Source organism: Cupressus sempervirens, chromosome 10, assembly GCF_028749045.1.
Source record: "Cupressus sempervirens isolate cs-2001-9-10 chromosome 10, ASM2874904v1, whole genome shotgun sequence".
In the NCBI taxonomy this organism is placed as follows: domain Eukaryota; kingdom Viridiplantae; phylum Streptophyta; class Pinopsida; order Cupressales; family Cupressaceae; genus Cupressus; species Cupressus sempervirens.
Window position 1 is genome coordinate 765996306 of NC_143127.1, and position 15847 is coordinate 766012152.

General features: G+C 33.4%; 1 protein-coding gene across 1 annotated transcript; it reads right to left on the reverse strand.

Annotated features, from left to right (window-relative positions):
* Positions 1 to 13132: 13132 nt before the first annotated feature.
* On the reverse strand, positions 13133 to 14251 carry LOC149536109 (putative mediator of RNA polymerase II transcription subunit 26b). The gene has a single exon (XM_089806229.1). The coding sequence runs from the start codon at positions 14249 to 14251 to the stop codon at positions 13133 to 13135; it is 1119 nt and encodes a 372-aa protein (XP_089662355.1).
* Between the last annotated feature and the right edge of the window lie 1596 nt (positions 14252 to 15847).

Here is a 15847-nt window from a genome sequence, read left to right on the forward strand (position 1 = left end):
CTGGAGATGAGTTTCACAATGGGCTCTCCTTGAATCAACAAAACATTTGGTGGTCTCCCCTGTTTGCAATTTAGGGTACTCCTCTCACCAAGATTCAAGATGCCAGTGCTCTTTTGTTTTCAAACATGGCATTCAAACTCCTAAGTATCTCTTTTCAAGAGTCACCATGAGTTTTAGGTCATGGGAAGATATGCAAGTTTAGTACCACCTTGTCAATACGGATCAACAGACTTTTGACCTTCTGTTGTCTTCCATCCCTATGCACCTAGTTCATAAGGTGTGGATTCAGTCTGTTTTGCCTTGGTGGCATGATTGGAAGTGGTATCCTGCCACTCCATTTGCCAATTATAAGCCCAATATGGAGTACAGATGGTTCTCACCCCATCTTTTGATGGTTGACATGATTAACCAGCTGTGGCATTTACAATCTTCACTTTCTCAATGGAGAAAATGTTTTAACACCATTTGGAGTGCTATTACAGAACCCAAGATTGCCCACTTTGATTGGTGCCTTTGCTTCCAAGGTCTTCCTATGGGACCTTGGCTCAAGCACATTGGGGTTCCTAATCCTAGATGCCCCTTCTGTGGTCAACCTAAGCCCTTTTTGCATTTTTTTGGTTTTGTAAGCGTGCTCAAAATTATTGGCACTAGATTCATGATTTTTTCAAGGCTCGAACCATTTTCATGGCACATGATCTTGTAGGGTGATTCCCCCAGAATTACTTAGAAATTCACTCAGATTTGGCATACCTTTAGGATGGAAATTTTGTTTTCTCTATGGAAAGATAGGAATGTTGTTTTGTTCACTCACAATTTTTTGGATGTTAACATTGCTATGTACATGAAGGCATGCATTTGTAACAATGTGATTATGCAGATCTAGGTTCAAGCTAATAAAGTTTCCCTAGAAGTTGCTCACTTACAAGAATTGTTAAATCACTGGGGCAATTCTCCTTGCACCATTTCTAGAGTTCCTTCGGATGCTTTGGTTGATGCCTTTATGCCTTGTGGCCACCATTCTCGCCACCAATCCTCAAGCTGCCACTCGCACACGTCACACTCCCAAGATTCCTACCACTACTCTCCCAGTGGTGGTGATGGTAGATGGAGGTGCCACTCTGCTTCCCCACCCCACGATGGTTCTAGCTAGTCCTCGGCTCCTCCTCCTAGGCCTCGACAGGCACAATCTAGGAAATTTCCTTGCCTAGCTTTGGCAATTTCTCCTCTGCGGCCAAAGGTTAAGGATGTAGAGGCTACCCCTAATCCTATTGCTTTTGATGATAGTTGGAATGTTCCCAATCTACCCCACAATCCCACTGATACATGTGGATTTTTTGATAAAGATGATCCTCCTCTCTTGGCTGGCACTGCCTTGATTGCCTCATGTTGTATAGTTGTTTTTTTCCAGTTGAGGCCATGTTTTTAAGTCTAGCTTTGGCCGTGTGAACTCTTTCATGGGGTGATCTTGTATCCCCTAGCCCCTTTTTTGTGAATTGTATTCTTAGTATATTTTTATTAATAGAAAAGGACTATTCATTAAAAAAAAAAAAACCTATAAATCTACAAGATTAAAATTCAACAAATGCACCCAAATTAATCTAATCAAAAGATGTGGAAAACTTAACTATTAAATTAGATCAACCCAACAACAATAAAGCAAAAAAATCATCTTAAAATAAAAGGTAAGAAATCATGGAAAGTTAAAGTATAAAACTTTAAAAAATCCAAACCATTGGATCCAGAAATATTTGTATTTATTTTTTACTAATGGCTAATGACTTAATGTGAGTTTGATGTTCCATGTAGAAGGTAGAAAATACAAAGGATTCCAACTTTGGATTACCAAAAGAAGCTGAAGCATCAAGGATTCAGAAATAGGTTCAAATGTGGACATCCAATTATTATGTCAAAAATCAACATAAGAGGCCCATAAGATACAAAGGAAAGAATACCTTCCAAAATCCCTAGCATGGAATGGGGTACTTTTATATAAAATTAATAAAACCTAATTGAAAAATTAGTGAAAAATATGTAAGCACTAAAATTATGTACAATAGGTTAGAAAAACTAGGTTATGCTTGATGCAGGAGCATCTTGGGTATTTGAGCAATCTTCCATCAATAAAAAAATATATCTTTTTTTTGTACTAGTTTTTTGTTTGTGAAGCAGTCATTGCTACTATTGGTGTCATGTTATGCATAGTTAATATGTTTATGAGGACCTATCCTTGATCCTCCTCCTAAGAATTCAATCTTTGGTTGTTTGTATTTCTCAAGTTGTGAACTATTCTCTTCGGTCTCTATTTTGACATGTTTCATTCTTGTGAGGCATGTTGTTTCATTTGACATTGTTTCTTATGTTAACATGATGTATTGAAAATTTAGGAGCTGATTCCTAAGACACATGTGGATTCGCCCTCAAGTGCACATTACCTTATGTTTCATTTAGTGTTAGTTTTGGTTTACTCTTCCTAGGTTGGACCTATAATGTAATTCAATGCTTGACTAGCCAATTTGTGGCTTAGTGTTAATTTATGGTGACTGATTAGGGAAGTATTGTACTTATTGTAATCCTAAAGTGGCATAAAACTACTTGTATAAAAGGGCTTAGGGTTGGGCATTTTTCATATGGTGTGATGTGAAAATTGGTTCTTGCAGCAATACTGAGTTGTAAGGGATTACAGATTGTAATCAGGTTGTAATCAATCATAATATTATTGGACTTGATGTTTGATGGGCATAGCTTGGGGTTTGGGTGAACCACATTAAATCTTGGTGTCTTGTGTTATTTTTTGTGTGATCTATTATATTATGTTATTGGTTATATTTGCATGTAATTATTATTTCTTTCCATGGTTAAATCCTAATGAGTGGTATCAAGGCGAAGGTGTTTTTCAGTTATCCTCTATATAAAAGTCTCACAATTGAGTGGGAGCCTCACAGTTGAGTGGGAGTGACGGAAGACAAGTGTAAGCTAAGGGTTGACAAGTTTAATGGGTAGAACTTTTAGTTATGGAAGATGCAAATGGAAGACTATCTTTATCAGAAGGATTTATGGAAGCCATTGGAAGGCAGAACCAAGAATTAGAGATCTATGTCAAATGATGATTGCGATCTTTTAGATAGAAAGAAACTTAGAAGCATTCGATTATGTCTAACACCATCAATGGTATTTAATATTACAAAAGCAAAGATGATGGAAACCCTGGAAAAATTGTATGAAAAGCTCTCTGCTTCAAATAAGGTATTTCTCATGAAGTGTTTGTTTAATATGAAAATGGCAGAAGGTGGATCTATTGCAGATCATTTAAATGAGTTCAATACTATTACTAGTCAGTTATCTTCTATGGGTATTAATTTTGATGAAGAAATTAGGGCTCTATTGATTTTGTGTTCTTTGCCTGAAAGTTGGAATGGCTTGGTAGTGGCTGTGAGAAATTCTATTTTTGGATCTCATACCCTAAAATATGATGATGTGATTGATGTTATTTTGAGTGAGAAACTCGTAAGAAATCCTTAGGTGGGTCCACATCAGGAAGTGCTTTGAACACACAAGGTAGAGGTAGAACAACTAAGAGAGGAAAAAATTCTCAAAATTGTGGGAAATAAAGAGGAAAGTCAAAAGGGAAGAGGTCTCAATCGAGAGGACCGAATGACTACTAATATTGTGAGAAACTAGGGCATAAAAAGAAAGATTGTTGGACTCGAAAGAAAAATGAAGGAGATAAACTAGATGGAGACAAGGAGGAAAAGGTGGTAAGTAACAAATCTAAAGAGGATGCTTTGCTTCTATCTTTAGAAAGTGTTGATGATTCATGGGTTTTAGATTCTGGTGCTTCATTTCATGCCACACCTCATGGAGGTTATTTCATTGATTATGTTGAAGGGGATTTTGGGCTTGTTTATTTAGAGGATAATGGACCCTATCAGATTGTTGGAAAGAAAAAAGCCAAGATTAAGTTGCAAAATGGTAATCATTGGCTATTATATGAGGTAAGACTTGTTCCAAGGTTGAGTAGGAATTTAATTTTAGTAGGGTAACTTGGTGATGAGGGTTGTGTAACTACTTTCAGTGATAAAAATTGGAAGATTTAAAAAGGTTCCTTTGTAGTAGTAAGAGGTGTGAAAGTAGGCATGTTATATCTTTGTATAGGTCATATTGTTCCTTCTACTTTGATTATTTATGAGAAAAATGAATGTTCAGGAACAGTTGTTGCAATTTTGTAGGGAGGACAACTAGTTGTTGTAGATTCTGATACAACACTGTGGCACAATAGACTTGGGCACATGAGTGAAAAAGGTATGAAATTACTTCGATCAAAGAAATTTTTACTAGGTTTGAAATGTGCTAATAAGGATTTCTATGAAATTTGTGTGTATGAAAAGCAAAAGAGAGTGAGCTTTGTGAAGATTGGGAAGGAAAATAAAGGGAGAAATTAGAGCTTGTACATATAGATGTATGGGGACTAGCTTAGGTATCTTCCCTTAGTGGCTCTCATTATTACCTTACATTTATTGATGATGCAACTAGAAAATTATGGGTTTATTTCCTTAGACAAAAATATGATGTATTTCAAACTTTTAAGAAATGGAAATGCTTGGTTGAAAATGAGACTGGTAAGAAATTAAAATATCTCAAATCTAATAATGGTGGTGAGTATTACAGTCATGAATTTGAATATTATTGCTCCTCTAATGTTATTCATAGATATAAAACTATTCCAAGGACTCCACTAGAAAATGGAGTGGCTGAATTCATGAATAGGACTATAATGGAGTGTGTAAGGAGCATAAATTTTCATGTTGGGTTTCCCTTAGACATGTGGGCAAAGGTTGTCAATATTGTTGTATATTTGATTAATAGATTTCCCTCTACTCCTTTGGGTTATGGTACTACAGAGGAAGCATGGATTGGTAAGAAGGTGAGTTCTTCTTTTCTCAAGACTTTCGACTGTGAAGCTTTTGTTCATATAAATTCTAAAAGTAGAACCAAGATGGAAGCTAAGTTAAAGAAATGTGTATTTGTTGGATATTGCATTAATGACTTTAGTTATAGGCTTTGGGAATTTGAAAACCATAAAATTGTAAGAAGCAGGGATATCTTCAATGAGAAACTATTATACAAAGATCTATTGCAGCAATATGAGAAGAAAGAAGGTGATTATGTAGTGCTAGATGATACTCCAAAAGATGATGTTCCAGCAATTCCTCATGATGTGCAACAATCACAACAACAAATACCACACAACCCCATGAATGTTAAAAGCTCAACAAGGCCAAGTAGACCTCCAAAAATATTTTCTCCTTTCTTGTATTCTATTTTACTTACTAATGCTGGTGAACCTGAATGTTATGATGAATCTATGTAGGTGGATACAAAGATTCAGTAGGATTCTACCATGAAAGGCAAAATGGACTCTTTGCTGAAAAATAAGACATGGAATTTATGCAAGTTGCTTGCAAGTAAAAGGGCTTTACAAAGTGAATGGGTTTAAAGGTTAAAAGAAGAGGATGGAGGTAAGAAAAGATTTAAAGCCAAGTTAGTTGAAAAAGGATTTGCATAGAAAATGGCATTGATTTTGATGAAATATTCTCTCTTGTTGTTAAAATGACTTTTATCCATACTATTTTAAATATTTTGGCTACTGAAGATTTACATTTAGAGAAACTTGATATTAAAACAACCTTCCTTCATGGTGATTTGGATGAAGAAATATATATGGCTTAGCCACAAGGATTTGAGGTCAAAGGTATGGAGAACTTAGTGTGCAAATCGAAGAAAAATTTATATGGCTTGAAGCAAGCACCTTGGCAATTATATCTGAAATTTAACAGTTTTATGCATGAGCATGGATATAGTAGGTGTCATTCAAATCATTGTGTTTATCTTAATAGGTTGGATGATGACAACTATATTATTTTATGTTTATATGTTGATGATATGCTTGTAGTTGGGTCTAACATGGATCATATTAAGGAGCTGAAATGTCAGTTAGCACATGCATTTGCTATTAAGGATTTGGGGGCAGCAAGACAAATCCTTGGTATGAAGATTTGCAAAGATAGGAAGAACAAGAAATTGATGCTAATTCAGGCTGATTATGTTGAGAAGTGTTGTAGCATTTTTCTATGGAGAATGTTAAAGCTATTAGCACACCTTTACCTAGTTATATGAATTTCACTAATGAGATGTGTCCAAAGACACAAGAAGAGGAGAATAAGATGTCCAAGGTACGCTATGCTTCAATTGTAGGAAGCTTGATGTATGTTATGGTATGTACAAGGCTAGATATTTCACATGCAATGGGAGTCATTAGCAAGTATATGAGTCATCTAGGAATTGAGCATTGGAATGTAGTAAAATGGATTCTTAGATATTTGAGAGGAGCATCCAATAAGTGTTTACATTTTGGGGGCTCTACTCTTGATTTACAAGGATATGTTGACTTAGATTTGGCAGGAGATATTGATACCAGGTGGAGTACTATAGGTTATGTATTTACTATTGGTAGGGCAGTCGTGAGCTAAGTTTCTAGGTTACAGAAGGCTAATGCTTTATCCACTATAGAGGAAGAGTATGTTTTTTCTATAGAGGCAGCCAAGGAGATGATATGGCTTCAATTCTTCTTGCAAGAATTGGGACACCCTTAGAGAGATAATTATTTATTTATAGATAGCCAGAATGTCATTCATCTTGCAAAGAATTCAGCTCCAAATTCAAAGACAAAACACATTTAGTTGTGGTACCATTTTATTTGGTTAGTTGTGGATGATGGATAGTCAAAGCCGGATAAGATACATATAGATGACAATCTAGTTGATATTTTTACAAAGGTAGTGATAAGGGAGAAGTTGAATTCCTTTTTAGCTTTGGTTGGTCTTCTAGACTGAACATGAATAAAAGAACAACAGATTCCAGGGTAGTTTGATCTAGTGGGAGCCCCATGTGATAGTGGTATTGCTACAGGATTAGTCTTCAAGTGGGAGATTGTTGTCTACTGTGGAGTTTGATTAGCCCCCAAGTGGGAGATTGTTAGTTTGTGGTGACTAATTAGGAAAGTACTATACATACTTCATAAATTCTTTGGGGTAAAATTTTTTTTGGACTGTGGTTGACATTGTAGTCGATGTATGGACGACCTATGGCTGATCTATTGTAACCCTAAAGTGGCATAAAATTACTTGTACAAAAGGGATTAGGGTTAGGCATTCTTCATAAGGTGTGATGCAAAAATTGGTTCCTATGGTGGTATTGAGCTGTAAGGGATTATGGATTGTAATCAAGTTGTAATCACTAGATCATAATAATATTAAACTCATTGTCTGGTGGACATAGCCCAAGGTTTGGGTGAACCACATTAAATCTTTGTGTCTAGTGTTCTTTTTTGTGTGATCTATTTTTTTTTTATTGGTTATATTTGCATGTAATTGTTATTTCTATCCATGGTTAAATCCTAACACTTAGCTAGCTATATAAGAAGCTTGGTTCGAGATAGATAGGAGGAGATATGCAAAGATGATACAAGATATTGAGAAGTAAGATAGATGTGAACTTAAATTATAACTTTTTAATTGCATTGTATATGGTTGAAATCAGGATGGCCTCACAACTAGACATGTTGAAAGACTTATATTAATTATTAAACTAGTGTGGCTGCCAATTGCTGAGCATTATGTTCAAATGTGTTTTTTATTAATTACACTAGAGTAATCATCTGGAATCTTGCCTTATGTTCATGGTTTATAGGTAAGCTCTAAGAAGGGTTATTTGTAAGCTTAAGTTGAGTTGATTCTATTGAAAAAAATTGGTTAATTGTGTATTGTCGTTGATGTTACACAAAATGCCATATCTTTACCAGTTAGTGTATATCAAGCTCACTCAAGTAATGGAGACAATTTCCTATGTCTATCGAGCGCTCCAATGTTTTCCAAGTTTAGAAGATAGTGTCTATCGAGTTCACTCAGGTGTCAAAGAAAAGTTTGCAAAAGTTGAGTGTTAATCAAGCTCACTCAGATAACAAAGGAAAGTTGGATGGAACCAGTGCTAATTGAGCTCACTCAGTTACCAAAGGATGTTTGTGAAGATGCAGTGTTAACTGAATTCACTTGGTTAATACAAGAAAATCTTTTTAGTGTTAGTATCTACTGAGTAGGGTCAGCTAATAAAGGATTTTTCTTATTTTGGCATACTGAGTTTAATTGATTTGTTTGTTGGTTCTAGCTGACTCAGGAGATGAATATTAATTATTCTAAGATGTATTCAAGCCGACTTGACAATATGTATGATATAAGGTCAAGTGGAGGATTGAATGTGTTTAAGTGTATGGAAGAATAGAGAATGCTAAGAGGAAGCAAATTAGAAAAATAAGTAGAACATCCTTGAGGATTTGCAAAGATACATTCAATTAGGAAGGATCAAGCATTCAAGCTAGAATTGAGATTTGAAATTAGCAATTCTATTGCATCCAAAATCAGGCCATCTCATTGTTACCCTCTAACCATTGTAGTAGTGATCTAAATCTCTTAATAGAGTTGGCTTAACAGCTATTTGTAAATCCTCTAACAAGGTGACATTTCTAGAATGAAGTGTCTAAAAACCTCTAACAAGGCCACTCCTAATAGGGTGATTAAATCCTCTAATAGGGTCACACCTAATAGTGTGTTTTGTAACCTTTAATAGGGTTGACTCCTAACAGGGCTTACTTCAAAAGAGTGAAAAACAATATCCATTAGTTAATATTTTATTTTAATAATATAACATATAAAGCTTTAGACTTTTATGGGTAAAAGAAAAACTTTTGGAAATAGATAATGTAAAATAATAATAATTTATTATAAAAAGATTATAATATAAAATTGTGAAACACTCATATATTATTCTAACTATAATATAACAATTTATCTAAATTAAAAATTGAAACTTAAATGTACTTTATGTCCTTTAATTTAAACAAAATAATTTACAGTATCATTTTCTAAATACTTAGTAAGTTTAATTGACTAATTGATAGATTGATAAAGAACTAATTGACTAATTCATAGATTGATAAAAAACCAATTTATATATAAATAGATTCTAAATATAATTAAAAGTATAACTAATTCAAAATTTATTATTTTTATTAAAATTTAAATAACATTAAATTTAAATTTAAATATTAAAGTCTAAATAATTATCAACTATTGAAAATAAAATATTAATGATTTGAGGTCATTCCTCTATTTTCTCAAACAATTCAATATATGTATTTTAGTAAATTTCTAATTAAAATTTGATCTGTTTAAATATATAAGATGCCAAATTTTACTAAAATTAAAATAATATTATTAATTAATTTTAAAAATGAATTAATGTCTTAATAAAATAGTATTAAAGATTTTGAAATAATTTGAAATCTTCAATATTATATCTAATTTTTTAATTCTTAAAAAAAACACTTGCTTCTTGTAATATTTTAGAATTAGTTCATTTTTCTTGCTTTAACATATTGTATAAGAAATTCTGAAAGAAATGGTAAACAATGAATATGAAGAGATTTTATTGCAGCCTTTTAGAAATCCTAATTAAAATGTATCCAAGTCGAGATATTTGGATTTGTCACTCATCCTACTATTGTATTAGAAAGTGTAACTAGGCATGGAATTTGATGGGTGTTGGTCATTTTTTAAAATTATAAGACTGTATGAATTGGTAGGGTAATATTTTATATTATATATATTTCTATTTTTTATTTGTTTCTATTTTGATATGTTTATATTTTAATTATTGCATATTTATATTAATTTAGAATATTTTTTGAAATTGAATATTAAAAAAATATAGTTTTTATATATATTTTATATTATTTATTACATAATTATATTAATTAGAGACAATACCCTTTCCCCTACTGTTAAAGGTATCACTCTCTTGGATAATAATGACCTTATTAACTATCAATTTGCTGATGATACTGCCATCTTCTTGAAAGCCTCTGAGTCAAATTCTAAGGCTATGATTAGTAAACTCAATTTCTTTTGCAAAATATCTAGAGCTTGATTATCCCAGTCTAAATCTATTTGTCTTGGGTGGAATACCCACCCCCCTATTTGGTTCGAGAAATTTGGTTTTCAGTGGGGTGGACCCTCGAAGATCATTAAGTATCTTGGTATTCCTTTTTCAGTTGACCCTTCATTAAAAGAAATGTGGAGATGGGTAAAGGATAAAATCCACAACAAGCTTAACAAATGGCACAATAGATCCCTTTTTCTTGCAGGGAGAATTCAAGTGTGTCAAAAAATTATTTCTTCCTACAATATTTATTATGCCTCTGCCTAGATCTTTAACGATTATCAAATTATGGAAATTCAAAAAGACATTAGAAATTATTTGTGGTCTGATGGAAAAGGTAATAAAAAAATTTACTCTATCAACTGGACTTGGTGCCACATGGACAAGCTGCTTGGGGGTCTAGGTCTTAAAGACCTTAAGTTAAGTGGCATAGCTTTGGCCTCCAAATGGATGTTTCATGCTTTGGAGGGTGAAGAACCTTGGAAGGTTATGATCCATAGTAATATTGGAAGAGGTTATCCTAAAAAGGCTAAGTTTTGGAAGAACCTCCCCCTTGCTGACCTTATTTGTGGTGAGTTCCCTACCATAGTTCAAGGCTCTACTATTTTTAAGTCTATTTGGAAAGCCTGGGACTGTTTTAGGTAGCTTATCACCAATAAGGAATTTTTTGATAAAAATAACCTTCATGGTGAAAGGTCCATTTGGTGGAACCTTAAGCTAGCAAATAAACCCCTTGCTCTTACTCAATGCTGCTCTGCCAAAATTTGGGCTAATAATGGGATCAAGCAGCTTGTTGATATATTTGAGAAAGATTCCCTTATTCAGTGGGAGGAGTTAAAAGTCAAATTTAATCTTTCTGATGTTCACAAGAGGACTTACAATATGATTTCCAAAGCTAGCAAAAACATCCCCACTATTTGCTATGTTGATTCCAATAGTTATCAAAAAATTAAATGGCCTGGTGGCATTGTTGTTCCTAATATCAAAGCTAAAGATATTTACAAAGTTATTAATCAAAATGAAGGGATCTTAAGGCATATTTATAAGGTTTGGTATATTGATTTAGACAAATGTGCGTATATGAAAAAAATTGATTATCTTTGGAAAAGTTTTATTGATTTGAAAATTAAATATTTTAAATGGCTACTTATTCTTAACAAGCTTCCTATTAGGAACTCTTTCTTTGCTGTTGACTATTGCAGTATTTGTAGGGTCCCAAAAACGGGAAGGCATATTTTATTTGAATGCACTTTTGCTAAAGAAATTTGGCTTATGTTTGGTATCTCTATTCCTACTTCCTTTACTATTTTTGAGATTATTATTGGTTTTATCTGCAATGTTAAAAAGGATATTAATATGTTTTGGAATATTCTCTCAGCTAACATTTTATGGAAAATTTGGAAATTTGGAAATGAAGAAAGGTTCCAAAATAAACCTAGGCTACTTACTGAGTCTTTTCGAAGGCTCACTTATTTTAAAAAAATTTCATGGGTCCAAATCATGATGAGAACCAGTAAGTCCAAGTTCAAAAGGTTGCTTAAGGATGGATATGCTACCTTCTTTGCAAACGAGGTTAAGGATGGACACATTTGGAGACAACATTTGGATAATGTCAAGCTCTTTAATCAAACCATTCAAGATATTAGCAAGGAGATCAAGAGAACACCTCAAAGCTTCACTAGCGACATGATTTATATGATGAAAGAAATCCAAGACCAAAAACACCTGGTTTGGATGGAAGGAAATCAAGGCTAGACAACATGGATGGATACTTATGTGGATGTTCTCCATTAGTTGTCCTTCTTACTCTTCTCTCTTTTGCTTGGTTGATATGTAAATCTTTCCATCTTTTGATGAGGCTTGGCCTCTTGTGAACTAATCCCATTCATTTTGTACTCATTTTGATCCTTCTATATTTAATACAAAATAATTATATTAATTTAAAAATCTTACATGAACTTAGAAAATTCTTCTTTTATATATACTAATTTATAATTGTAAGTTATTCATTAAGACTTTTGCATATATTGTTATTAATTAATATTTATTAATTTTTTCATTTATAAAATATTTAAAATTTAAATGATCTCTTCAATGATCTTAAAACTAAAAGAATAACTTTAAACAATATTCCCTAATGTATCAAACATAGCAAATCTATGACCAAATCTCTTTCCATCTTGTTTCTAATTTTACACCGAACAATCATATTTGCTTTAAATATTTTGAGTTGGACATAAATGCATTTGGACAATATCAAATCTGAATGATGCACACAACACCAATTTGAATTATTTTTCCATACTTCTCAATGAGGTTTTATATTGCCCTTTTTTGTATCATTGTCCATGCATGTTATAATCTACAAATTCAAACAATGTGTATTTGTATTTGCCTTTCATCGTAGAGTTTAAACATTAAATTTATTCAGAATATCTCTATAATATTTCATAAATATTAGAAATAGTTTCAAACCATTATTACTTATATTATTGAAAAAAAAATTTAAAAAATTTATTAATTTAATAATAAAAAATATATATAGTATTGTTAAAAATTTATTCCAACCCAGCTCTTATTTAAAAAAGAACTAAACTATTTTTAAGTAAATATAATTTATCCATAAGTTGGTTAATGTTTCTAATGAAAATATATGTATTACATATGTATGTTAAATCAAACATACACATCTTATAATATAAATAAATAAAACTAATGTTATAAACATGGTGGCCACCACTCTCCATCTCCTTAGGTTTGTTGCTTTGATGGTGCGGTTTCTAGCAGATGAGTGCCTCCGTGTGTGGAAAGGCCTGATGAAGAGAAGTGTTTAATTATATATATTCTTTATATGTTTAGTTACTTGCACTCTACCTCCTGGGCGTATTGACTTAAAAAAACATTTATCAGATTTAAAAACAGAATAAAGAAGTATAATATACTATGAGAAACATAACGATGCCACTCAAACTTCCCATATTTGGGAAATAAAAAACCATACACAGAGAGCGGAGATATGTGAATAGTTATTTCTCTTTAAACAATTAATGTGATATTTTCATCTGCGACCTCCAGATTGTTGTCAGCGATGCGATCCTCGTTTAGCTTTAGATGACTTCATAAAATTGCGGCCAATGTCAGGGAGGTCTTCGGGCTCAATGAATTTGATAGGGCGCCTCTTCTTTGCTTTCTCTGCCAATTGGTATTCTTCATTAAGCATCTTTCTCTTACCAGGTTCAAACCTCACATTATCAATTTGGGGTTGAACAGAAACAGGGTTCGTTTGGTTCTTGCTTGGATCCATTAATGGCCGCCCACGGTCCCCATGTTCCTTCAATTTGAGTTTGTGAGACGGCAGAGAAGACCCAATTGCACGAGTTGAAACATTCATCGAATTTCGATTACAATGAGTGCTCTGCTGATTTTGAGAATGTAAGTTTATAAACCTCTGTTCCTTAACATTCCCATCAATAGCTCGAATGTTTCCATTGTCTTCCATTCCATCAAAGATCTCTGACATTTTGAGTGGTGTAATCGGAGCTGTTAAGAAGGCACCCTCATCTAATGGTGGATAAGATAGGCCAATCTCATCATCTTTGACATCTTCTGATGATGATGGGCCTAATGCAGCAGTCTCCATCCATGCATCTACGAGCTTTTTCCAATCATTGACTAGCATCTTAGCCATTGAACGGACTTGTTGTGAATGGTCTCTTCGCAGTCTATTCACCACTCTCCCAATTTGAGTTATCTCAAGAGTGCCCACAGAGAGCTCCATCAACTCCAATTGTCTCAAACACTCCTTCACCTGGTATTCTGACTCTTCAGGATCTAACAACATTCCTCTGATCCTCTCAACTTTTCTGATAACCTCAGACTCCTCCTCTATCTCCTCTGAAGTGTAATGACTACGGTTATCAATAGCCCTCTTTCTCTCACCACGAATGCCATGCTTCTCCTTCGCATGATTATGCTGCCCTTGAGCTGCTACTCCTCCTTTGATGTTATCAGCCCCTGCCAATGTCAATGCATTGCATTCCCCACACCTAACATACCCAATTGAGAACAATCTCTGAGCAATCCTCTCCCTCCCTGCCATCAATTCTTGAGGATATTCACAAGCTGCAATTGCAATGGCTTCTTCAATCAGAGTGCATATATCAGTCTCTCCACTCTCAAATAATTCCCTCAATCTTTCCATCATTAATGTTTTTTTCTATACCCAAAGTCAGATCAGCAATTCACACAACAGCAAATGCTCCAATTTGCTTCACAATATAATCAAAATCCACAATAGAAAGCAAGGATTTTCCGTTTCCTTTAATGCCCCTAAACAAAGACCCTGAAGCGACGTGATTGTAACTCAATAGACGCAGCTTTCAAAGTAAAGCAATCAACAAAAAGATTTCAACAATCCAATCCTTACTATCCACAAAATACCAAGAGTGCAATACCTGAAAGACCCGCAACTTATAAAATTCCAGCTCGATTCGATGCAAGACAAAACTTTAGACCTTTTTCCCTATAATTTATTGATCTATAGATTAGGACGTCCATTTTCCTTTCTGGTTTTTTCGCTGACAATTATATAACCCTTTAGATCAATCAGTTGATTCAAAAAGAATCATTTTCTGCACCTGTTTCTCAATTTAGGACTGCACTATATCATATTCGCACTATTCTGAATGCCTTGCATTTGAGCAACCCCTTTTGCCAATTTACGCTGCTATTTACTGATTTTCGAATTTAGAAACCCAACAAATTTCTCTGTTGATAGTTGTACCTACATTATCAATTGAATCTGAAAAAGATAAAATTTCTTTCCTCGCCGAGCAATTAATCTGCGGTGCTTAAAGTGCTTTTCTGTGTGATCTGGGCAACATTCTATATTACTTAAAACCTAACTTTGTGATAAGGAAATGAACGGCTGATTAAAAGAATGAGAAAGGATCCGGAATGCAAATAGAAACAGCATGTAATCCTCCCATAAGGCCATGGACAATTTCATGTGTCCGTATTGCCAAATCTTTGGCCTTCCCAATTCACTAAGGCCCCGTTTGGTTGGAGAAGAGGAATTTGGGTCAAAACCTTATTATTTCATAATCAGGTTTTTGAAAACCTGGTTGTGTTTTGGGAAGACACTGGATTGTTTGGTTGACACGGAAGATGTATATACAAATCCATATTCTATGTTTGGTTGCCAATTTAGAAATTGGAATTGGAGATGTGATCAAAGTTGCCCATCATCGAGAGAAATCCACAACTATCGGTCAAAAACTAAGTCAGAAGATTCAAGTTTGAGTTTGAGTTTGATTATTATGAAGTTCAACAAGGTTAAAAAGTTAAAAAAAATCGACATTTAATTCGCTTTATATAATTTATTATAATATTTTAAAAATATATCCAATCAATGATTAAAATAGTTTAACGTTAGAACATAGATTTGAAATTTTTATAGAAGAATATCACATTCTAAAAATAAATACAAATAAAACTAATTTTTAATTTTAAAAATATTAAATTTATAAAAAAAAAATACTAATTTAACCTCATTATTTTAAAAATATAAAATGAAATGTATTGATAATTATAAATTTAAGCAACCAAACATCCATTTTTTTTCTCCAAAACCCGATTTTAGCTCCGATAACCCGAGTTTGGCCCTCATCTTCCAGCAACCAAATGGGGCCTAAACTTTTGAATGTTGATGATGATGATATTTTAAGGTTATCAGGAAGGTTAGAATTTGACAATTTATTTATTCTATTTATTAGTTCTTGTCTATATATAGCTAGGG